Source organism: Mus pahari, chromosome 20 (genome assembly GCF_900095145.1).
Source record: "Mus pahari chromosome 20, PAHARI_EIJ_v1.1, whole genome shotgun sequence".
Classification (NCBI taxonomy): domain Eukaryota; kingdom Metazoa; phylum Chordata; class Mammalia; order Rodentia; family Muridae; genus Mus; species Mus pahari.
Window position 1 is genome coordinate 35,993,586 of NC_034609.1, and position 20,964 is coordinate 36,014,549.

The 20,964-nt window shown below is 40.3% G+C and overlaps 1 protein-coding gene across 1 annotated transcript in view; it reads left to right on the top strand.

Annotated features, from left to right (window-relative positions):
• Positions 1–20,964, top strand: part of Cntnap4 (contactin associated protein like 4) — a 294,082-nt gene that overhangs the window by 87,143 nt on the left and 185,975 nt on the right. The window contains exon 3 of the mRNA XM_021220063.1: positions 1,239–1,432. Within this exon, the coding sequence (XP_021075722.1) occupies positions 1,239–1,432 (194 nt within the window). The remainder of the gene's footprint in view (positions 1–1,238; positions 1,433–20,964) is intronic.

Below are 20,964 nucleotides of genomic sequence, written 5' to 3' on the forward strand. Positions count from 1 at the left end.
TGTGTGTGTGTGTGTGTGTGTGTGTGTGTGTGTTTGTTAACATGAATATAGTACCTATAGGGGCCAGATCCCCTGGGACTAGAACTACAGGACAGGCATGTGTTGAGCTCTAAGCTTGGGTCCTCTGCTGAGCCATCTTTCCTATCCCAAATTACCTAGCTGTTAAAACAGTATAGTATCATAAATATTGGGCATTATATCCTAAGGTGAGCAAGACTTATTAAGATACCACCAGCAGAGGACATTGCTATAATTTTTTAAGAGTTATTTTTGAGTCCTTTTAGAGATTTTGATAAATGACCAGTCTGTTTGCCTAGAGCAACTGGTTATGTTTATGTCCCAACCAGTTCTGTTATTGGGTTCTAACCATCTGGGACAGCATGCATAAACCCTAATTATAGGGAAACCCGGAACCACGTGGCTAGAAACAGTCCCCTTCATCCAGAATTTCTTCTAGAGACATTATTCCAATTAGTCAGTTCACTGGAAGCTCCCCAAACCTACTTAACCTCATCCTAGCTGCCACACATAAACCTGTTCTTATAGCTGCAGCTTGTTATGCCGTCCTGGGGTGGTGCTATTCCACGAGATATTGTCTGATAGCTTTTAGAGTTGTAGCTTTTTTCCCTTTACCAAACCCAGTTCATTCCTCTCCATATTTTCTTATGTTATGGTTCCCTGTACAATGTCTTACCATCGATGAGTTTGTCGTTATGTTTCAACCATGCTTTTCGATATCTGCTCCTCTCACGAGTCTGCAAACACCTTGGCCATCTTTGTTATTTAACCATTCAACAGTGCACCAAACCATGACAAAGCTCAGTCATGGTTTGGTGCAACCAAAGACCTGCCAACACCAAACTTTCTTCTTTTTGTTTGGTCTCTGGGCAGCGAGAGATCAAAGGCCACACACCATTACCCAGCCATGCCTGGGGACAATACACACTCCGGCAGGAAATGATGGCATGGCCTTCCACAGAAAACATTTAAAAATATTCAGTGAGACCTCCTATTTCTCTCCAGTGCTTAGAAAATTCTAAATGCCTCTAAATGAACACAAGTGGCACATGTCTAGCCTTGACTACTCTGTTTCTGCTTGCCTATGTTTTGCTATAATTACAGGGTGTTTCATATCCTGGAAGTCGTTCTGAATCTCATACAGTCTACTGGCATTTCCATTTCATTTGTGGATTTTTAATTCCTTCTTTCCCAATGTTCTTCTATTTTTTTTGCTAAAGGGGCTGGTGGCTGGTCCCCACTTGTGTCCAACAAATACCAGTGGCTGCAGATTGACCTTGGAGAGAGGATGGAAGTCACGTCTGTGGCCACCCAAGGTGGATATGGGAGCTCCAACTGGGTGACCAGCTATCTCCTGATGTTCAGTGATAGTGGAAGGAACTGGAAGCAGTATAGACAAGAAGACAGCATCCGGGTATGTTTCCTTCATTAAAGACATGGGCTCTTGGGATGAGAAGTGTATCCATTCCTGGGGCTTGTTAATCAGTCTCTTATATAAAGTGACCATTGAACACTCAGGGTGACCCTGATACCATCTCTTAAGGGAAACTATTCATGGCTAAATCTATGAAAATATTAAGCGCAAATTCCTGAGAAGGTGAAAAAGTCCCGCGAGTCCACTGAACCACGTGGAAACACAAAAAGTTAGACTTGTATAAAAATTTATGTTTGTAAGATAACATGACACTTTTATATTGTTTGCGAAACCATTCAAAAGTATTTATTTTATTTGGTCTAGTGACTGAGATTTCTAGAACTTTTTCTCTTGAATAAGCTATGTCTGAAGTTGTAGGGATGTGTATACGTGTGTGTGTGTGTGTGTGTGTGTGTGTGTGTGTGTGTGTGATTTATAGTGTTACATATATCAATTGCATACACACACACACACACACCCCATTAAAGAGTATGTCGATGGAGTATTTTGGCAGCTCTATAAGACTGAGAGCAGGAAAGAGGTGGGTTGTGATAAAGCGAAGTGATTTTTTTTTTTCTTTGTTGCCATGCCTGCAAATCCCCTGGTAGAAGAAGCTAAAGGAAGTTTGCTTGATGATAAAGAGAAATGAATTCTTTGTCAGTATAGAAGCATGTTTTGGCTCTTATGTGAGCCAGGGATGACATACTGCAATCAAAAAATTGTTCTCCCGTGGCCCCCGGCCCTGTCCCCCAGCTGAGCTGCTGGAATCTGAGAAAATGAGTAACTTAATGAAGCATCCTAGCACACGGGTAATTTGGAAGCTTGTTTGGGCACGTGATGATCATTTTCTTTGACCTGTCGGTAGCTGCTCTTTTCAAACTTTTTGAAATTAGTTACACATTATAAACTCATTGAAAAAAAAAATGGACTGTGATTTGCTCACCTCTGTGTCTGGGAAGCTCCTTGTAGTCATTAGATGTGTGTTTATTGATAAAAACTGTATTGAGAAGAAGTACCCATAATCCTTTCTGTAGAGAGAACAGTAGGATGGAAGCAGTTGCTTGTGAGCGGTTTTGCTTTTTCTTCATTTTACATCCCAATTGTTGACCCCACTCCTGATACCCCCTCCCACAGTCCCTCCCCCATCTCCCCCCCTTCTCGTATGAAAGAGAGCATTTTATTATCATTATTATTGTTAATAATAATAATTAGAAAACCTGCTTTAAAAATACAAAACAAGCTGAAGCCCCTTGTAAGAGTGGGAAATCAAATGCTACACAACTGGGTACTGCAACTCAGTTAATTCCATGGGAAGCACTCACGCGAAGGCCAAAAGTAATAGTAACGATGAACCAATAATGCCAAAGCTTAATGAGGTCTTTACTTTAACTAGATGTTTGGATCTTTTACTCTTTTTTTTTAAATTAAGCATTGTCTTAAACTGGGTAAGTAGTGGTTACTGCCTGCTAGTATTTAGCTGCACTAATTAAAATGTATGGTTTGGGCTTTCTTTTTATATTGCGAACATGATGTGTTTCTGTTTATTAGACATGGGGAAGGTGACATGTAGGCATTGCTATTTCCTTATTTGGCATTGTTCAAGGTGAGGTTTTCAGGGTGAAATGGCAGTGACACATTTTTACTTTCTAATCTAAACCGCAGAGAGCAAAAGACAGTATCTAACACAAAACTGTTAAGGCAACATTGGTCTCTAGACCACGTTGTAATCTGCCGACCTTTTCATAGGCTTTCCATCTTGAGTGTGAGTTGCCTGTTAGCAAACTCTGTAACTCTCAGACTTACCCAAACACCTTCCAAGCCCAACAGTGCCTGGAATGTTGCAGACAGATATTGAATGAATGAATGAATATATGAATGAAACATTTTGTCGTATATTCTTCTCATTATTCTAAGTAATATTGATTCTCTCCTGTATACATCAACTCTATCTTTGAGCTTCTCTCATCTGTCTGTCCATATTTCTATCATTTATCTAATCTGTCCATCCATCCATCCATCCGTCAACCTATCCATCCGTCCATCCATCTATCCGTCCATCCATCTATCTATCTGTCCATCACCTATCTGCTTGTCTATCAATCTATCCATCTGTCTATCTATCTATCTATCTATCTATCTATCTATCTATCTATCTATCTATCTATCTATCTATCATCTGTCTAACCTGACTATCTGTCTGTGTATCATCTATCTCAATCTACATTTAATATCAATACTTTTTATTTGTTGTTACATAATTAAATTTGTATATTTATATCTGTCTTTGCTGGTCACAGACAGGCTGCCATGTTCTCTACCCCTTCCCCCCAATAATTATTTTATCTTTCTCCTAAGCACTCTAGTGGAGCCTTGTCCTTGTCTGAGATTCTGTGGTTGCCAAGGCAGGGGAAGTGAGGGTGCTTAATGCCCTGGCTCTTGAATTTTCCACCTAGAAGTACTCAAACTATTGCAACTTAAGCTTTTTAAGTAGAAGAACAATCTTGAATTTATATACACAGTAAGGAACTTAACCTTTTGCCGTTCTACAAATGCACATTTCCTAAGTTGGTTTTTGAGGTTTTTCTTCAGTTTTTTTTCTAGCTATTATGGGATGTATGCCAATTATACAAAAGTGCCAATTTCCTTTAATGGCTTTACAGTCTGTTTCGGATGTTACAAATAAATCTATGAGAGAAAGTAAAGAAATGCATAAGGCATTATACAAGTTTGTGGTAGGAAGAGGAAGGAAGACAAGTGTTATTGCTTTAGAAAAAATATAATAAAGCAAACCAATAAAACCTTCCAACATGCTGTGAAACACCCAAGTAAGAGTTCTTCACTTCTTTCTGTTGACCTCTGTCTTCAGAAGGAGGAATGTCTTCTCAACACCCAGAAGAACTAACAACATTCTCTCTGCTCTTACAAAGAATCATTTAGAAGAATTAGAAGACATTTTGATATATATAGGCATATGATAGATATATGAACCAATCCACTTGTCTTAACCTGTTTGGCCCTCTGTTCATTTTCTGTGACTATAAATTTAAAGTTCAGTTTCTGAAACTCTCAATAGTTCTGTGTAGGCTTGTGGCTACTGTAGAACAGGATCATTATAGAAGGTTCTATTGCACAGTATTGTCTAACTAAGCAAGCCCAATAAAGAAAGACATGAGAAATTAGAATTTTCATTTGTCCCCTAACATCTACCTAGAATTTCTTATTCATTGTGTGCCAGATAATGTTCTTGTTATATTAGGTGTGTGTATTATACACTATATGAAACAAAATATAATTCTCACAGCAACTGTGTTACAGGTATATATATATATATATATATATATATATATATATATATATATATCAGATTTCAATAAAATCAACATGCTCCATAAAAACACACTAAAATATTTCTTCAGAATAAAATTCATAGTTTAATGCCCATCAGATATAATTTCTCTAAATTGCTTGGCTGGATGGTACATAAATATTTTATGAAAATTTAGAAAGTGTGGGCCACTAAAATTGTCCCCTTAAATTGCGGACAAAATCAAGTCCCTCAGCATTTTCAGGATGCAAAGATTCTTTTCAGCTAGTGTATTGCAAGTAATGAAAAGTTAAATGCAAGGTATAATTTTCACTCATTTAAGAACAATTGCAGAAATATGAAACCAACATCTTAGACATTTTTCGTAAGGCAATGAGGAAAAAAAAACTACAGTCAAATTCTCCAATTTTTTTGTAATTACCCAATTTTTTCTGCTTACTACACCTATCAGAAATGGGTGGGACCAGTTTTCTAGATGGTTTTAGTAAATGTAATTGTTATATACAAAAGAAGCTTTTTTTTTTTTTTTGGTTTTTTTCGAGACAGGATTTCTCTGTATAGCCCTGGCTGTCCTGGAACTCACTCTGTAGACCAGGCTGGCCTCGAACTCAGAAATCCATCTGCCTCTGCCTCTCAAGTGCTGGGATTAAAGGCGTGTGCCACCACTGCCTGGCAGAGAAGCTTTTAAAAAGATTTATATTTAAGAACATTTTGTGTAAGTGTGCCTGTTGCACATGCATGCAGTCCCTACAGAGGCCACAAGAGGGTGGTAGACTGTTTGGAGCTTTAGATAAAGGCAGTTGTAGACTGACTGCTATTAGGGTCTGGAGTTGGGTCTTCTGGAAGAACAATATGTATTCTTAACTGCTGAGCTATCTCTCCAGTCCCTTAAAAATTATACATGATACATACATACATACATACATACACACACACATACATATGTGTGAGTTTATGTGTACCACATGTATCCAATGGAGGACTGATGCAGGCAACAGATCCCCAGGAGCTGGAGTGGCAGGTGTTTGGTAGCTACAGTGTGGGTGCTGATAACTGAACTCAGCCCACTGGAAGAGTAGCCGATGCTCTTAACTTTTGAGTTATCTCTCCATAAAACAAACATTTAAGCCTGAACAGAGACTTGGTGGTTCGAAGTGAGGAAAGATGAACATCTTTTAAGGTCTTTTGAGACTCACCAACCAGAAAGTGTGTTACTGGAGCTTCTTCCGTTTAGAGTCACCAGCGACAACTAGCTCGGATGAAATGGAATCTAAAATCTTGACATTGTTAGCACTAAGCTTTAACCAAACTGAACTAACTGACCAGGATAAGGAGAGTGGCCCCCATGAGCAGGAAAATAATGCTTTTTAATGATTTTTTGTGAACTTCAAAAATATCTTTTTCAAATAAAGTATTTTAAAATATTTTCTTTCTTCCTTCCTCTCTTTAGTTTTTCTTTCTTTCCCTTCCTCCCTCCCTCCTTCCTTCCTTGCTTCCTCCTTCCCTCCCTCCTCTCCTCCTTCCCTCCCTTTCTCCCACCCTCCCTCCCTTCCTTCTTTCTTTTTCTTTTCTTTCTCCTTTTCCTTCTTTTTATTGAAATAGTCTCATTATGTAACTGTTTGGTCTGGAACTCAGTACATACATCAGGCCAGCTTCCAGCTTACAGAGACCCCCTAGCCTCTGCCTCCCAAGGGATTAAAGATGTGAGTTGACCACACATCTCTTATCGTCACTGAGTTCTAAAATTAGCCTATCTTCATTTCTCACTCTCATTTTTTATATTTTAATTTATTCTCTCTCTCTCTCTCTCTCTCTCTCTCTCTCTCTCTCTGTGTGTGTGTGTGTGTGTGTGTGCGTGTACATCTATATGAATGTATGTCATGCATGCATAGGAGCCCCTGGAGGGCAGAAGAGAACATTGTCTGATCTCTTAGAGCTGGAGTTACAAACAGCTGTGGCCTGCCAGATGCGGCTGCTGGGAATCAGTCTCTGGTTTCTTTGCAACAACAGCAAGTCCTCTCGGAAGCTGAGGCTTCCCTCCAGCCCCATCCCTTTGTCTCTGAATGAGCAGTGTCATGGTTCTGGGTGGAAAACACAGACAACCTCATGACTAATGTAGTCAGTTACACCGAATACCATTTGTCACAAAATATTGAAGCCATTATAATCACTGTGAATTATTGCCATGGCAACTCCGTGAGTCAGACAAGATGGAGACACTGGCAAAACCTTTTTATTTTTAGTTTTTTTATTTTATTTTTAAAATTTTTTTTAAGCATGACTCTTTCATGTCAAATTAATAAGTGGCCCCAGGGACGAAGGACATTGTGAAAACCTAGATGGGTGTGTCCTCCTTCGAAGTGGCATTTCCTCTAAACCTTTCCCTGTGCTAAGTCCTTATTCTAGTGACCTAACCCTGCTGAGACCCCTGTGGCAGTGCAGAGTACAGGTGTACTATGGCCGCCCCGTGTGTTCCAACACATCCAGTTGTCACCTGCAGGCACTGCAGCCCCTGACTGATGCCTTTTGGCACCTCAAGCTTCTTTGCTCTCCCGGACACTAGCTCCACAGAGTTGTTTTTAATTAAAACCTACATGATTAGCCTGTATCTGCAGGAAGTTTCTCTCTTATATTTCCAGAAAAGTATGAATTCTCCGCCCTTTGCAGTGATTAACCTAGCATTCTGTGGTGAAAAGGTGGTTGGGCTTTTCTTTTAAAATTGTGGTTAGGACAATTAATGTGAAATTTATCCTCTTAACAAAGTTTTAAGTGTGCAGTGAAGTATTGTTCATTATAATCACTGTGCAGAACAGCTGCTCTTTGGGGTTAATCAGTTTTGTCACTCTAGCATTCTACCCGTGGAGCAGGGCCTAGTCTTCTCCGGTCTCTCACTTCCGAAGGACCACTTCAGGCTGTTCAGATAAGGGCCATCACATGGTATTTGTCCCAGGGATAGCTTAGTTTAGTCATTCTACTTCTTCATAGCTTCATCTATTTTAGGATAAAAACTCTTTTCTTGTAGTTTTTAAAATATTAATTTTTCATTGTTCTTAGGAATTTCATAGATGGATGCAATGAAACGTGACACCACCCCTGTATTCCTGTTCCCAGCTCCCTCCAAAGCACCCCAAATCCCTCCCCAACTTCATATACTCTTTTTTTTTTTTTAAAACTCCGTCCAATTAATGCATCTCAGGGATCTCTCTCTCTCTCTCTCTCTCTCTCTCTCTCTCTCTCTCTCTCTCTCTCTCTCTGTGTGTGTGTGTGTGTGTCCACTGAGACATGGGAAATTTTCCAGTGGCTACAAATTCAAAATAAATGACGCTTTCCCCCAGCACCTGTCTCCTTCCAATAACAACTTCTCAGTAAGGGGTAGGGCCTGGAGGTCTCCTCCCCCATTTATGCCAAAATTTTAGCTGGTTTGATCTTATGCAGATCTTGTGCAGGTAACTTTAGCTGGTATGAGCTCATTAGTGCAGTGATCATGTTAAGTCTCAAAGTTTGTCTTCTCAGTACCCCTCCCCGTCATCTTTGACCTTCCCATGGTATCCATTAATATATCTACGGATACTTAAGGTTGGTTGTTTCCTCAGTACCTTGATGTGAATATTGCTGCCTTAAATGCAACATAGCCTTTTCTTTATGCCCTTGATATCTATTCTTGTGGATTAGTACTTGGGAGTAGGCTTGCTGGGCCACATGGTATTTCTACCTGAAACCTTTGGAGGAACCTCCGTGTTATACATTGTTTTCCATAGCACCCTGCACCATTTGGAATCCTCATTGTAGAAAGATCCCAATGATATTCAAGGATCCCAAGGTCTGTAGATCTTTGCCATTGCTTCTGTCTCCGTTTGGTTTACAACAACATCCTAATGGGTGCCAGTTGGAATCTAATTGTGGATTTGCTTTGCGTTTTTCTTCTTGATGGCTAACATTGTTGAGGCTTGTGTATGCTCCAGATAAGTGAATGTGGATTACCTTAAACACTGAGGTGTTTAAGGAAGTCTTCATGTGTCTTTATTATACTTTTGTTATATACTTAGTATCTTTTAAAAAGTTTTTGATACAGAGTCTCAGAACATAGCCCAGGCTAGCCTCCAATTTACCATCCTCCTGTCTCAGCATCCAGAAGGTCAGGATTATACATTTGAACCATCATGAGTAGTTTGTACTTAGTCTCTGTTCACTGACAATGACCAGCGTAAAGTGAAGGTCATTATCATCAACAGTAAAGCATCTCATTTACTAAAATCAAAATGAATAAAATACTTAAAATAGATTTAATGAAAGGAAAAAGGGGACTGTATACTGAAAGCTGTTAAAACATTCCTGAAGAATCAATGAAGAGAGAAATGAATAAAAAAGGTGTATATAGATGATAATATTTGACATTTTCACAATGTCCACACACAATGTTGAACATAATCTACACATTCTATGTAATTTCTACCAAGTTCCCAAGTGCATATTTTACCAAAGATAGTTAAAAATTGTAGAATTCACACTGGAACCTTAAAGGACCCTGCTTAACAAAGCTGGATGCACCACCCTTCCTGATTCAAAACATAATATAAGGCTCCAGGAATTGAACCAGTGTGATATTGAAATACATAAAGACATATAGGGAATGGAACAGACCAGAATCCAGGAATAAAGCCATGTACTTACGGTGAACTGTGGTATCACAAGAAGATCAGGGTCTACAATGGGGGATACAAATGGTCCTGGGACACCGGATATGGACACACAAAATAGTCAAACTAGGGGTCTGTAGAGATGACTCAGCAGTTGAGAGCATGTATTGCTCTTCCAGACGACCTAAGATTGGTTCCTACCAATCTGTTAAGTGACTTACAACTGCTTGTAATTCTTGCTCCAGAGGGTCTGTTCATTCACAACCATGACTCTTGTCCACACCCATGTGTCCACACCCACAAAAGGGCATACCCATACATATGATTAAAAGTAGAATAAAACCTTTTAAAAAATATGGAAATTGGGCTTTTATCTCATACCACAAAAAATAAAATTAAAATGGAATAATGCCTGAAACATCAAGCCCCATACCAACAGAACTGCCAGAAGAGAGACTATATGGTGGTGTGTGTGTGTGTGTGTGTGTGTGTGTGTGTGTGTGTGTAAAACCCATCACATTGATTTAGAGGGGGAATGATTTCTTAAGGTATGAAATAAAGTCATAGGCATGAAATAAATAGACACATATAAATAAATTGAAGTAAAAAAACCTTCTCTTGGTGGAGGAGGTTGTTAGTGGACTGAAAGTGTATCTTACAGAATGGGAGAGAATAATCTGGTTACCATTATCCAACAAGGCATAAGGGGTTCTGTAGTCTCTGATGTGGTTTTAGCCATGAGTCTGAGGTGGGGCAGCGATTGCTAGGCAACTTCTCTGCTCAGTGCTCAGGTCTACTTTAACCCTTGAATTTTGTTCCCCTTCTGCAGCTTGCTGTATCAGCTCTTCTTATAAACTTCTAGGAGGCACAAATGATCAGAATTTTGTAAATATATATATATATATATATATATATATATATATATATATAGTACACCAGGAATGTTTAACACCCCCTATAAGCCATTAATAAGCAAATACAGTGACATAAGACAAATGGTATTTGTTTAACCTTCCTCGGATCCATCTGTCTCTCAGCAAGGAAATAACATGTGTTTGAAGAATGATTAGAGTAAGCAGGAGGCTTGATTTGGTACCCTCTCAAAGTGTATGCTCCATCAAGAGCATCCTGAAATCATTGATCAGAGAATAACAAGCCTGCAAAGCATGGTGACTCTTGTCTCTTGTTTGACCACAGGACAGTTCAGTGATGGCAGTACCCACCCCCACCCCTTCTGTCCTCTCATTGTTGCTCTGATGCAATGTGTCAGATGTCTGCCTCTGGCTTTTTTCATTCTCCAGCCCCAGGTGGCTCTGCTTGGCATTTTTCCCCTCTTGGAAGCAATTTGTGTTTTCATTACTTCATTTGACCTAGGGAGAGTGACTACCTTACCCTCTCTTTGCTAGTTTTCCATCTTTGATTTTCAAAGTCATCAAATATGATTTCATTAGAGAAAAGGATAAAAACTGCATAAATCAGAATGGGGGCATTAAGATTTAGATCTGACATCCTTATATTTTTTATAAGAACACCTATATGTTTTATTCTAAGAACATCATCTGATTGTTTAGTTTAAGATAGCAAAGTAATGTAATAATAAAATTAATTTTAAAATCATTAATTTATCTTCCTCTTCCTCCTCTTCTTTTTTATGAGACAAGGTTTCTCTATGCAGCACTGGCTGTCCTGGAAGTCTCTTTGTACCCTAGGTTGGCTTTCAAAGATCCGCCTACCTTTGCCTCCCAAGTGCTGGGATTAAAGGTGTGTACCACCACCACCACCCAGATAATTTGTCTTTTTATGTATGAACATATAAGTAGGTAGGCAATATGAAAAGAGTATGCAGTCCATATTTTTCTATTTGTTTTTTATTTATTTGAGACAGAGTCTTTGTAGCTCAAGCTTAGCCTGCAACTTGTGACAATTCCCTCCTATGTGCTGGGATAATAGTCATGAGGCACCATGTTTGGTTTGCATGTATAACCTAAGCACTAAAATGAATAAATATCAAGGAAATAATTACAATATAAAATATATTAATATATTATATATAAATAAAATAAGTATGATACACAATGGTACTAAATGATGTAAGAGATGACAATGGCATGCAAGGTACATCTTCTTTTGAACAGAACATGCTACAGTTCTGCTCACTGTACATACAGAGTAGACAGTTACACCCTCTACCTAAAATATTTCCCCAACTGAGATCATTCCAAATTTCATATAGAAAAATGACACTAGAAATTAACTACACTAATTAACCAAATAATGGCAGCAAGGAGGCTCTCAGTTAAGAAAAGATGGAATGTCCTAGAGCACATTGATATTATTATAGTAAAGCATCATAGATAACGATGAAGAAAAGTCACCATCAAGTCCAAATATATACTTAACGGTTTCAGTAAGACAGACGGAAAATATACGAGGACCAACAAGGTGGTTCATTGGGTAATGAGACCTGCTGCAAAGGTTGGTGACCTGAGTTCAATCCTCAGTGTTTACCTGATAAAAGGGGAGAACATATTCCTTCAAGTTGTCCTATGACCTCTACGTGTATGCCAGGGCATGTGTGTATTCATAGTCATAACACACACACACACACACACACACACACACACACACACACACACTAAATGTGAAGACATTCACCAGGCAAACATGAATCAGTCAATATGGACCTAGATAAGCTGTAACCTTCTAGGAAAACAGTAACTTTTTGAAACAAAATTGGTTCTTGATAACTAATTAAATAGGTTATGCTATTTATATACAAGGGAAATCATAAGAAGGAAATACAGAGCAGTATACAGATGAACATGTAATCCTAGATTTGGCTTTTCCTGCTACATGATAGAACTAAATTTGGATAGTATAGAGCAAGATGTAAGAATATACAGTATTTAGAGATCTGCATGAACAATTAAACAAAGGCAGTAAGCCCAAGAGTCTGTGGGGAAGTGTACCAGGTAGCTCTGCCCACCCTGATTCACACGCAGCAGCCACGTTGGGTTAGGTTTGACATTCTGGCTGGCTTTGGTTGAATAGGCTTCATGCAGCCACAGGTTCACTTAGATTTAAACAGTGAGGAGGGACAGGCAACGGCACATCGTGCTCAGCAGGAGCATTCTCCATGGACAAGCCCAAGTGGACGTAGGACAAAGGACAGCCAAGTAGAAGCCACTGATTCCCAGTCAAGTCTCCGGTTCCTAAATATTCCTGTTGGGATCTCCCCGGAGACTGAGTGGAGGTTTGAGCATGGGGCATTTGTGGTTTAGAACCTACAGCGAGGTCACTCCAATTGGCAGAAAAGCAGGGGGGGAATTTAGGTCACTGGGTACATTTGAGAATGAGCAACAGATCTTTAATAGTCTAAAAGCACAGCAGCGGGTGGAGAATCATCTGAGGTCCAGCACACACCTAAATGTTCCCGAAGTTAGTGTTGTGAGGAGTTGCCTAAAGATGAAGACCAAGGAAAAAAACTATTTACTGAATGTTAACTCTGTTCTTCCAGTGACAAAGACCAGTTTCTTTACATTCCAAAGCTAGGTTATTTAATATACTAGCCACTAACCACATGCTTACTTTAATAAAATTAATTAATATGAAGTAAACATTTAGAAACCCCAGCAAAGAAGATAGCTGAGGGATAGAGTGTGTCAAATGTGAGGGAGGACCTGGGTTCAATCCCAAGCACCAGGAAAGAATTAATGAATGAGGTTGCATCAGCTCACATCAGCCACATTTAAGGCTCTGCATAGCTATGTTAGAACAGCTGTGTTAGTCTACCAGTTCCGCTATGGAACATTTCTGTTATTATACGAAATTTTCTTATGGGTCCATACACATAATATAATAAAAGATTTTATCTTATTGCACAGGCATGAAATAGTCTAAAAACTAATGACAAAAATAAAGCTTTAATTTTCTATTTTTAAGTTTTCTATTTTTAAGTGGTAAAGTTACAAGTAGGCAACTTATAAAAAGAAACAGTAGCATGTAATTATACAAAAGTACCTTTGTCTTTATTAAAATTGACACAATGCATTCTAAAAGATTGGAATGCATGAGAATGTGTGACATCCCAAAATACTATATTTTAAAATTTGAACAGTTAGGCATTTAGGGCAACCATTTCCCCTTGAACTACAGCATCTAACTCATAGTACTATATAGAGAGCAAGCTAAATAGTAGCACCATAATATTGATTCCTAGCAGCGGATCATTGACTTATGTAAATTACAGCACCACCTCTGGGATAGAATATTACATGCACCTTAAAAATAAGTGATACAAGAATATATTTTCTGGTTTCTGAGACTGATGCTGAAACTGGAGGTGAGGTGCCACCTAATATCACAGATTATTCAGAGACTATGATAAGAACATATATTTTCTCATTGAAAGAGTAAGTAAGGATTAGATTTATAAATAATGTCAAATGGGTTAAAGCTAGCAGGAAGCAAAAAAAAAAAGAAAGGAGATGGAGGGAAGAAAACATAGCAAGCCGTAAAGTATTCAAGAGAAACAGTCACTGTGAAGAGAATAAGCTTATTCAACTATGGGGGCTGAGGTAGATCATGGTCTGTGACTCCAGACTGGAAAATCTGCGAAGTTGGTGGTGGGAGGGAGCCTGAGTCTCAAGTCCCAAAAAATCAGGAGAGGGGATGGTTTTTAGGCAAAAACAAAAATGGAGTTGGGGGCAGGGAAGGGGAGAGAGAGAGAGAGAGGGAGAGAGAGAGAGAGAGAGAGAGAGAGAGAGAGAGAGAGAAAGATGCTGTGAACTCAATTCTTCTGCCTCATTGTTCAAGTTCTTAGCAAGCTGAATGAAGCTCACCTCACAATGGTTCTGGCTGATCTTAACTCTGACTTGAGTGACACTCCAATGCTAGTTTTGTCTGGAAAATCCGCAGGATGGAATCCTTTGACATTCTTTTTTTTTTTTTTTGACATTCTTTTTTTCCTCAGAAACTTAGATTACAAGTTCACCCACACATAGCTCCTGTGTGGATACCCAGGTGGTGGAAGTTCTGGAAGACTCAGGAAGTAGGGCCTAACTGGCAGACTGAGTCACTCGAGATGTGTTCTGTGGTATGCTTGTTCCTAGCTCACTCCATACCTGACCCTCCATGAAGCAAGACCCCCTCCAACCAAAGGTTCTGCCTCCTCAGAGCCAGACACACAGCACAAACAGGAATCACTGAAACCATGAGCAAAATATATATTTCATCCCTTAAGGACTTTCTGTCATATAGCTAGTCACAGCAATGATAAAACGAATGCTCCTTAATTTGTTTAATATCGTGCAACATTCATTGACATTAAAAAATGAGTGGAAATAATCAAAATGAACTATTACAGAGAAATTCTCATTATTTATTTTAGTTGCACTTTAAGCATACCTGTTCCTTTAGTTATGTGGTAGCCAGATGGCTGTCTAATCTTTGACCATATTATGACAGTGTAGGAAGAAGGAAAAGCCTTAGTTCTGATCCTAAGTTGTCCTCTGAGTCAGTGCCCAGTCAGGAAACCAGAGATCCACTCAGGCATCTGAAACTAGGAAGTCATTATAGAAAATTGGTTACAGGTGATGGAAAAGCCAAGCTGCCAAGCATGAAATGGTGAAGGACTCTGAATTTAGCATCAGCAGGATGATGCTATAGGCCCTAGAGCAGGAGGCAGAAGGAGCAAGGGGTATTTCCAGAGCTGTGAGCCTAGCATTGTCCAGTTAGAATCTGAGCTCTGTCAAAGGCTCTGCTATAGAGGGCCATGAGGTGGGGGATAACCAATGGGCTGAGATCTTGTAAAAAATTGGTCACTATGGACACATTGACCGAGGCACACCAAGAATGGGTAAAATACCAGCTCCTTCTACCAGCAGGTCTAATCTAATGCTCGGAGCTTGCTCTCTACCTTTCAGCTCCCCACTCTGTGAGATCCATAGAAAGAATCCACAGGAGGTGAAGAGGCTAATGTAGAGGCTATGTAGAGTTTACTGAATAGTGAGTTGGGGGGCACACTCAAGAGGTGAGAGTGGACAATGGACAAAGAGACCACTGCCTTGGAGTATATTCTCAAGTTCAAAGGGTCCATTGTGCCAATCTGCCTTGTAGGTAGGCTTTGTTCTTTATGAAGTTTCCAGAAGAAAGCAATTTTCTATGAAGGGTCTTTTTTTTCCATGAATATGATTGATATACCCACATAAATTAATTCTGAAGAAAGTGCACATTGGCATGTCTCTGTTCTTCACACCCAAATCTCCCCTAAGTAGTATGAAGATCTTTAGGGTTGGCAAGACAGGGTAAGCACCATCTTTCTGTCTGGAGCCAGAGTTGTGACTCAGCTCTCACTACTTTTAGTTTATTTTATGTGTATGGCTGTTTTGCTTGCATGTGTGCCTGTTTCATGTAGAACAGTTATAGACACTTGTGAAGCCACCATGTGGTTGCTGAGAACTGACCCTGGGTCCTCTGGAAGAGCAGTCGGTGCTCTTAACCATGGAGACATCTCTCCAGCAGCTCTTACCTAGTTCTCATGTACAGTAATCAGAGCTCTGCAGCTTAAAGCTACAAGTTTTTAATACACAGCTGATTGTGTGTGAGGGGGTGGGGGGGGAGGGGGAGTCCATCCTCAATGTCCTCCGTGCCTACCAATATCTGACTAAATGCCTTACTAACCAATATCATGAGGGAAGTCATTGGAACACGAGCCTGTAATGTTCTTGTGTTCTAAGAGCTGGTCCACCAGCCCATGTCAAAGAAGATAGTGTTGAGGCCGGCACAAAATGCTTCCCCGAAACCTCACCCCACCTCATCTTTTGTGAACAGACTGAGGTTGGAACCTATGGAGAGACCTCTCTTTCCTTTCGTTTTCAAACGACTTGCGTCTTGCTTATCATTGTATAGCTTAGCCTCCTCTGAGCTCAACACGGCCATGCCATCAAACCATGGAGAAGAGATAACCTAGTCATGAGAATGAAATAAGCCAGACAGGACAGTGACAGCTACACCTCTGATGACGGCACTGGCATTGTCAAGAGTCCTCATATTAGGAGGGGCTGGAGAATCATCAGACCCTCAGCTGGGATTCCAGACCCAGTCCCTCTTGCCTTCCAGAAGCATGTGGTCTAGACATGTAGCTGAGTATGTAGATTAAGAGGCCAGGCAGCTTTTAGGAACCTCTTGCAAATGCATGTGTGGGGCCTTCCAATGACCTGTCTGTTTTTTGTTTTTTTTTTTCATTACCCATGTTCTTGTATGTAATTCCTCACTTGTTCTTCCATGTGTAAGCTCCCAGAAGTTCATTGGCTCACCAAATTGGCCTCCAGTAGAGTCTTTTCTTTCATCTGTCCTTAATGTCCCACTGGAGGGAATACAGGGTTATTAACTTCCTCCTGGGCTTCTATTTATAAAGATGGTAGATCCACATTTGGATACTGAAGAAGAGATTTAAGATAGTCATCCCCATGTGGACTCTTGATAACCAGTGGGCACTGATAGTTTACCTTCAGCTTCCAATCTTCCTACTAGTATTTATGAGTATGTGAGCTAGCAAGAGAAGTCTTATTGATTTGTAAGTATTTATGTAATTTATTTTTTGTGTATGAATGCTTTACCAATGTATCTGTGTATGTACCATGTGTTTTAGTGCTCATGGAGTCCAGAAGAACATGAGAGATCCCCTGGAACTGGAGTATGGATGGTTCTGAGTCACCTAAACCTAGGTCCTTTGCAGTTAGCCAGTGGTCCCAACTGCTGATCATCACCCTACCACCAATAGTAATCTATTGATGTCTAGAAGAAGGGAATTTAGCTACTGGAGAGATGGCTCAGTAGTGAAGGGCAGTTGCTAGCTTTTCATAGGACTGGAGCTTTCTTCCTAGCCCCCATGGCTTACAACCACCTTTAACTTCAGCTCTAGGGAGTCCATTGTCCTCTTTTGGCCTCTGTGGGCACCTGTACTCACCTGCACACAATCTTCCATCCAAGCACCTAAATAAATAGTATATCTTCAAAAGAGGGAACCCATGTAGACATCTCAATCTTTGGTGTAAGTATTTTTTAGACACACTCTTGTCTAACCAAGTAGAATATTGTGAACTCTATGCATCAGGCCTTTTGTTATTTACCAAATCCAGGCTGTCATTCAGAGCCTCCATTTGATTTCTATGTGGAGAAGTAGCATTGCCGTGCCTCATCAAATGTCTGGCACACGAGCTCCGGAACTCACTGCTGAGGACCAGGTGGAAGAGTCGATACGTGGATTAGCACACATCTGCTGTCACTTCTGGGTTGGGGTTGTCATAGGCTCTCGGTGTGCGAAGAGCAGCATGCGACTGGGTTTTATTGAAATGTTTCACTTGGCAGGCAGACTTAGAGGCTCTGTCCAACTCTCAACCTGGAATGTCCTAGGAGCCTGTTCCTTGAGCATCACACTGCAGATCTTGGATGCTTAATGTCAGCTCACCAGACACTTACCAAAGTCCGCTGCACTCCCAAACTTCTTGTCAGGGTCTTTATTGACTTCGAAGGCAAAGTTTCCAGACAAGCATCAACCCATCCTACTCGCCCAGGGCTTCGCAGCCACAATGAAGCCACTAGCTTGTCAATCCTTCTCCCCACCATTACTTTTCCAATAGGCATGCGACTCTCCCTGGGGTCTTGTTTGTTTCCAGTGACATCTGCAATAGTGCTATTTCCATTTCCAGGAAGTCCCTCTAGATTTTTGTTGCATGCCTTCTATAACCATCGACTGTGTTTCAGACTCATGAATATATTTTTCATTCTGTTTCACTCTCCTTAGATACTGGCCTTTGTTCCAAGTTATACCCTTGACAAAACTGAATGCCCAAATACTACTGGCTAGAATTCAGACTATGCATCTGCCTTTATTAAAAAGTACACTCATGTCTTAATTAAAGCTGCCGATTCCTTAGAGATTGAAAGTCTGTGCTCATTGCCGACGTGAGTTAGGATAGACCTGGAAAGTTCCCTGGTTGGTTAAGCATGAGGAAATATTTCTGTGATTACTTATTTCAGATCCAAAGCCTGGTGGCATGTCTGTATTGAGACTAGGTTACCCATTTGACATTTGCATAATATCATAGAAACGACAAATTGTACAACTTGGCTGTAACCACCAATACTCCCAATTGCCATTGTGTATCTCACCCAGAGGCTGGTATTGTCTAAAATTATCTCTTCATATTATTATGTGCATCTTAGGACTTTGACCAACATTTATGAGCACTAATCCTTTGGGTGACTGAGGAGACTATGTGTTAGAAGAGATTCAATCTTCTACGAGGTCCTTTGACCAGAAGCAGCTATGGCCATGAAATCAAAAAAAAAAAAGCATCACAAAACCACAAGGTCATAGTGTATGGACTGGGGTTTATAAATCGGAGACACGTGTGTAAAAGAGATTGGGTCTAACTTCGATGCTGCATATGAAATTTCTGTTTGGCTTTGAACTCTCATCTTCCATTGTTTTATCTCTTATTGTTATTATTAATCTCTGGAACTGAGAGCGTCTCCCTCTTAGAGCCTTGAATATTTTAAGCACTTAATAATGGGATTCTTTTTCTATAAGGAAGAGAAGAGGGAAACTGCTAGGGTAATGAAAAAGCCATCCTGTGGGAGTCAGAGCTTTATTAGACTATGTCAGAGACATCATGAGCCCAGTGCAGGCTGGGAATATCAGTTTCAGGAGGCGAGAACAAAACTAAAAGACAAACAAACAAACAAAAAAAACCCCAAACCTTGATCTATTTTATCAAGTTTTTGGAAAGTTGTGGGAAATTATCCCAAGAGCTACAAAGCTATTATTTAAATAGCAGCTTTCTCTTTATACTGCGAAACAAGGAAAGGTTAAAAAAAAGAAGAAGAAGAAAAAACAATTTGATATGATATATCACTTTAGAAATCGATTTTAAAACCTGAGATTAGAGTAAATAGGTGAATTAATTGAGTTTGTGGTGACATTTGCGCTCTCCTTGTAAAGCTCCATGTCAAAGATGACAGGTAAATATTGAAATTCATCTGCATTGGGAGAAAATTGTTCTGTTCCATCTCCTTGCTCTTGTGAAACCAAACCACGCAGGTAGATACACACGAGGGTTGACTTTCCTTATGACTACTCTCAATTTTTTTATTTACACTTTTCAAACTTCTTAACCTTTCAATATTTTGCTCAAATTTGAACTCAATCAAATGTAAACTTGGCTATGGCATGATATTTTAAGGAATATCTTTTTCCTGATACAGAGCAACAGTTTTGAGTGACCTGAAAGTCCTGTGTCTTAGTTTGCTTTCTATTTCTGTGAAAGAAGCAGCCTGACTGAAGGCAATCTGGAGGAGGGTAGGGTTTATTTAAGCTTATAGCTCTTACTCCATCCTCCAGCAAAGTCCAAGCAGGAACTCAAGGCAGGAACCTGAACGCAGGAACCAATGCAGTGGCCCTAGAGCCTTTGCTGCTTACTGGCTTGCTCCTCATAGCTTGCTCAGCCTGCTTTCTTAAAGTACCCAGAACCACCAACCCAGGCATGGGACCACCCCAAAGTGAGTTGAGCCCTTCCACATCCATCAACAACGAGGAAAATGTACCACAGGCTTGACCACAGGCCAATCTGGTGGTGAGATTTTTCTCAGTTGAAATTCTCCCTTCTAAAATGACTTTAGCTTCTGTCAAGTTGACCTATAGCTATCCAGCAGTGGCTATGTATGTGTCTATGAAACATATTCCTGTATCTCATCCAAGGTGGATATTGCATAGAATTTTGCACTTGGGTCTATTGTTCTCTGGGGAATCTGTCTAGCTTGAACTGATCTACTATGCCACAAAACAGTTAGGTCGTGTCTGTCCTTTAGGAAAAGTGCCAAGAAACCATTTTAACTGTCTCCTGCCGCCCCCCCTTACCTCCCTCCCCCTTCTTAATCTCTGCCTATATACTAATATTCTCCTCTATGAAACTCACTGTCCCAGAGTTCATAGTTGGAAATATAACTAGATCTGATTATCTGGGAGTAGAGCTCAAGCCACCAGCCACACACTTCCTCACCTACAGGCATGTAAAGTGGCTTTATGAGAACAGTGAGCCACTTCAGGTGTTGGAGGCAAGAGCTCCTCAAGTCACCGGGGTGATAGATTGAGGCCGGTTCAAAGTAAAGAAGCTAAAGGGGGAAAATTTGCAGAAGGAAAAAGAGCTGCAAGGAAGAGGAGGGTGAGAGTTAGGGTATAACCCCTGGGATTGGACTATATGCAGTCAGACAGACACCGGCTCTCCATCACGCAAGCTGTGTCAAAACCATCTTATATCTCAGGAGAGAGTTGCTCTAATCTCCCCTGTAACAATGTATACACACAGAGCCAGGGACAACAGGTTTTTGCTCTCAACCCAGACTGATGTGTGCCACAGAAGAGCTGAGAACAGACCCTCTGTTGGATTCTGGCCTGGTGTGTGTGTGTGGGGGGGTAGGGGAGAGCTCTAGCAGGTTACCACGGGGGATAAGAGAGTCTGACCAGCTCAGCTGGCTGCTTGGGCTGTCTGGTGGCTGGGGCTGGAGTG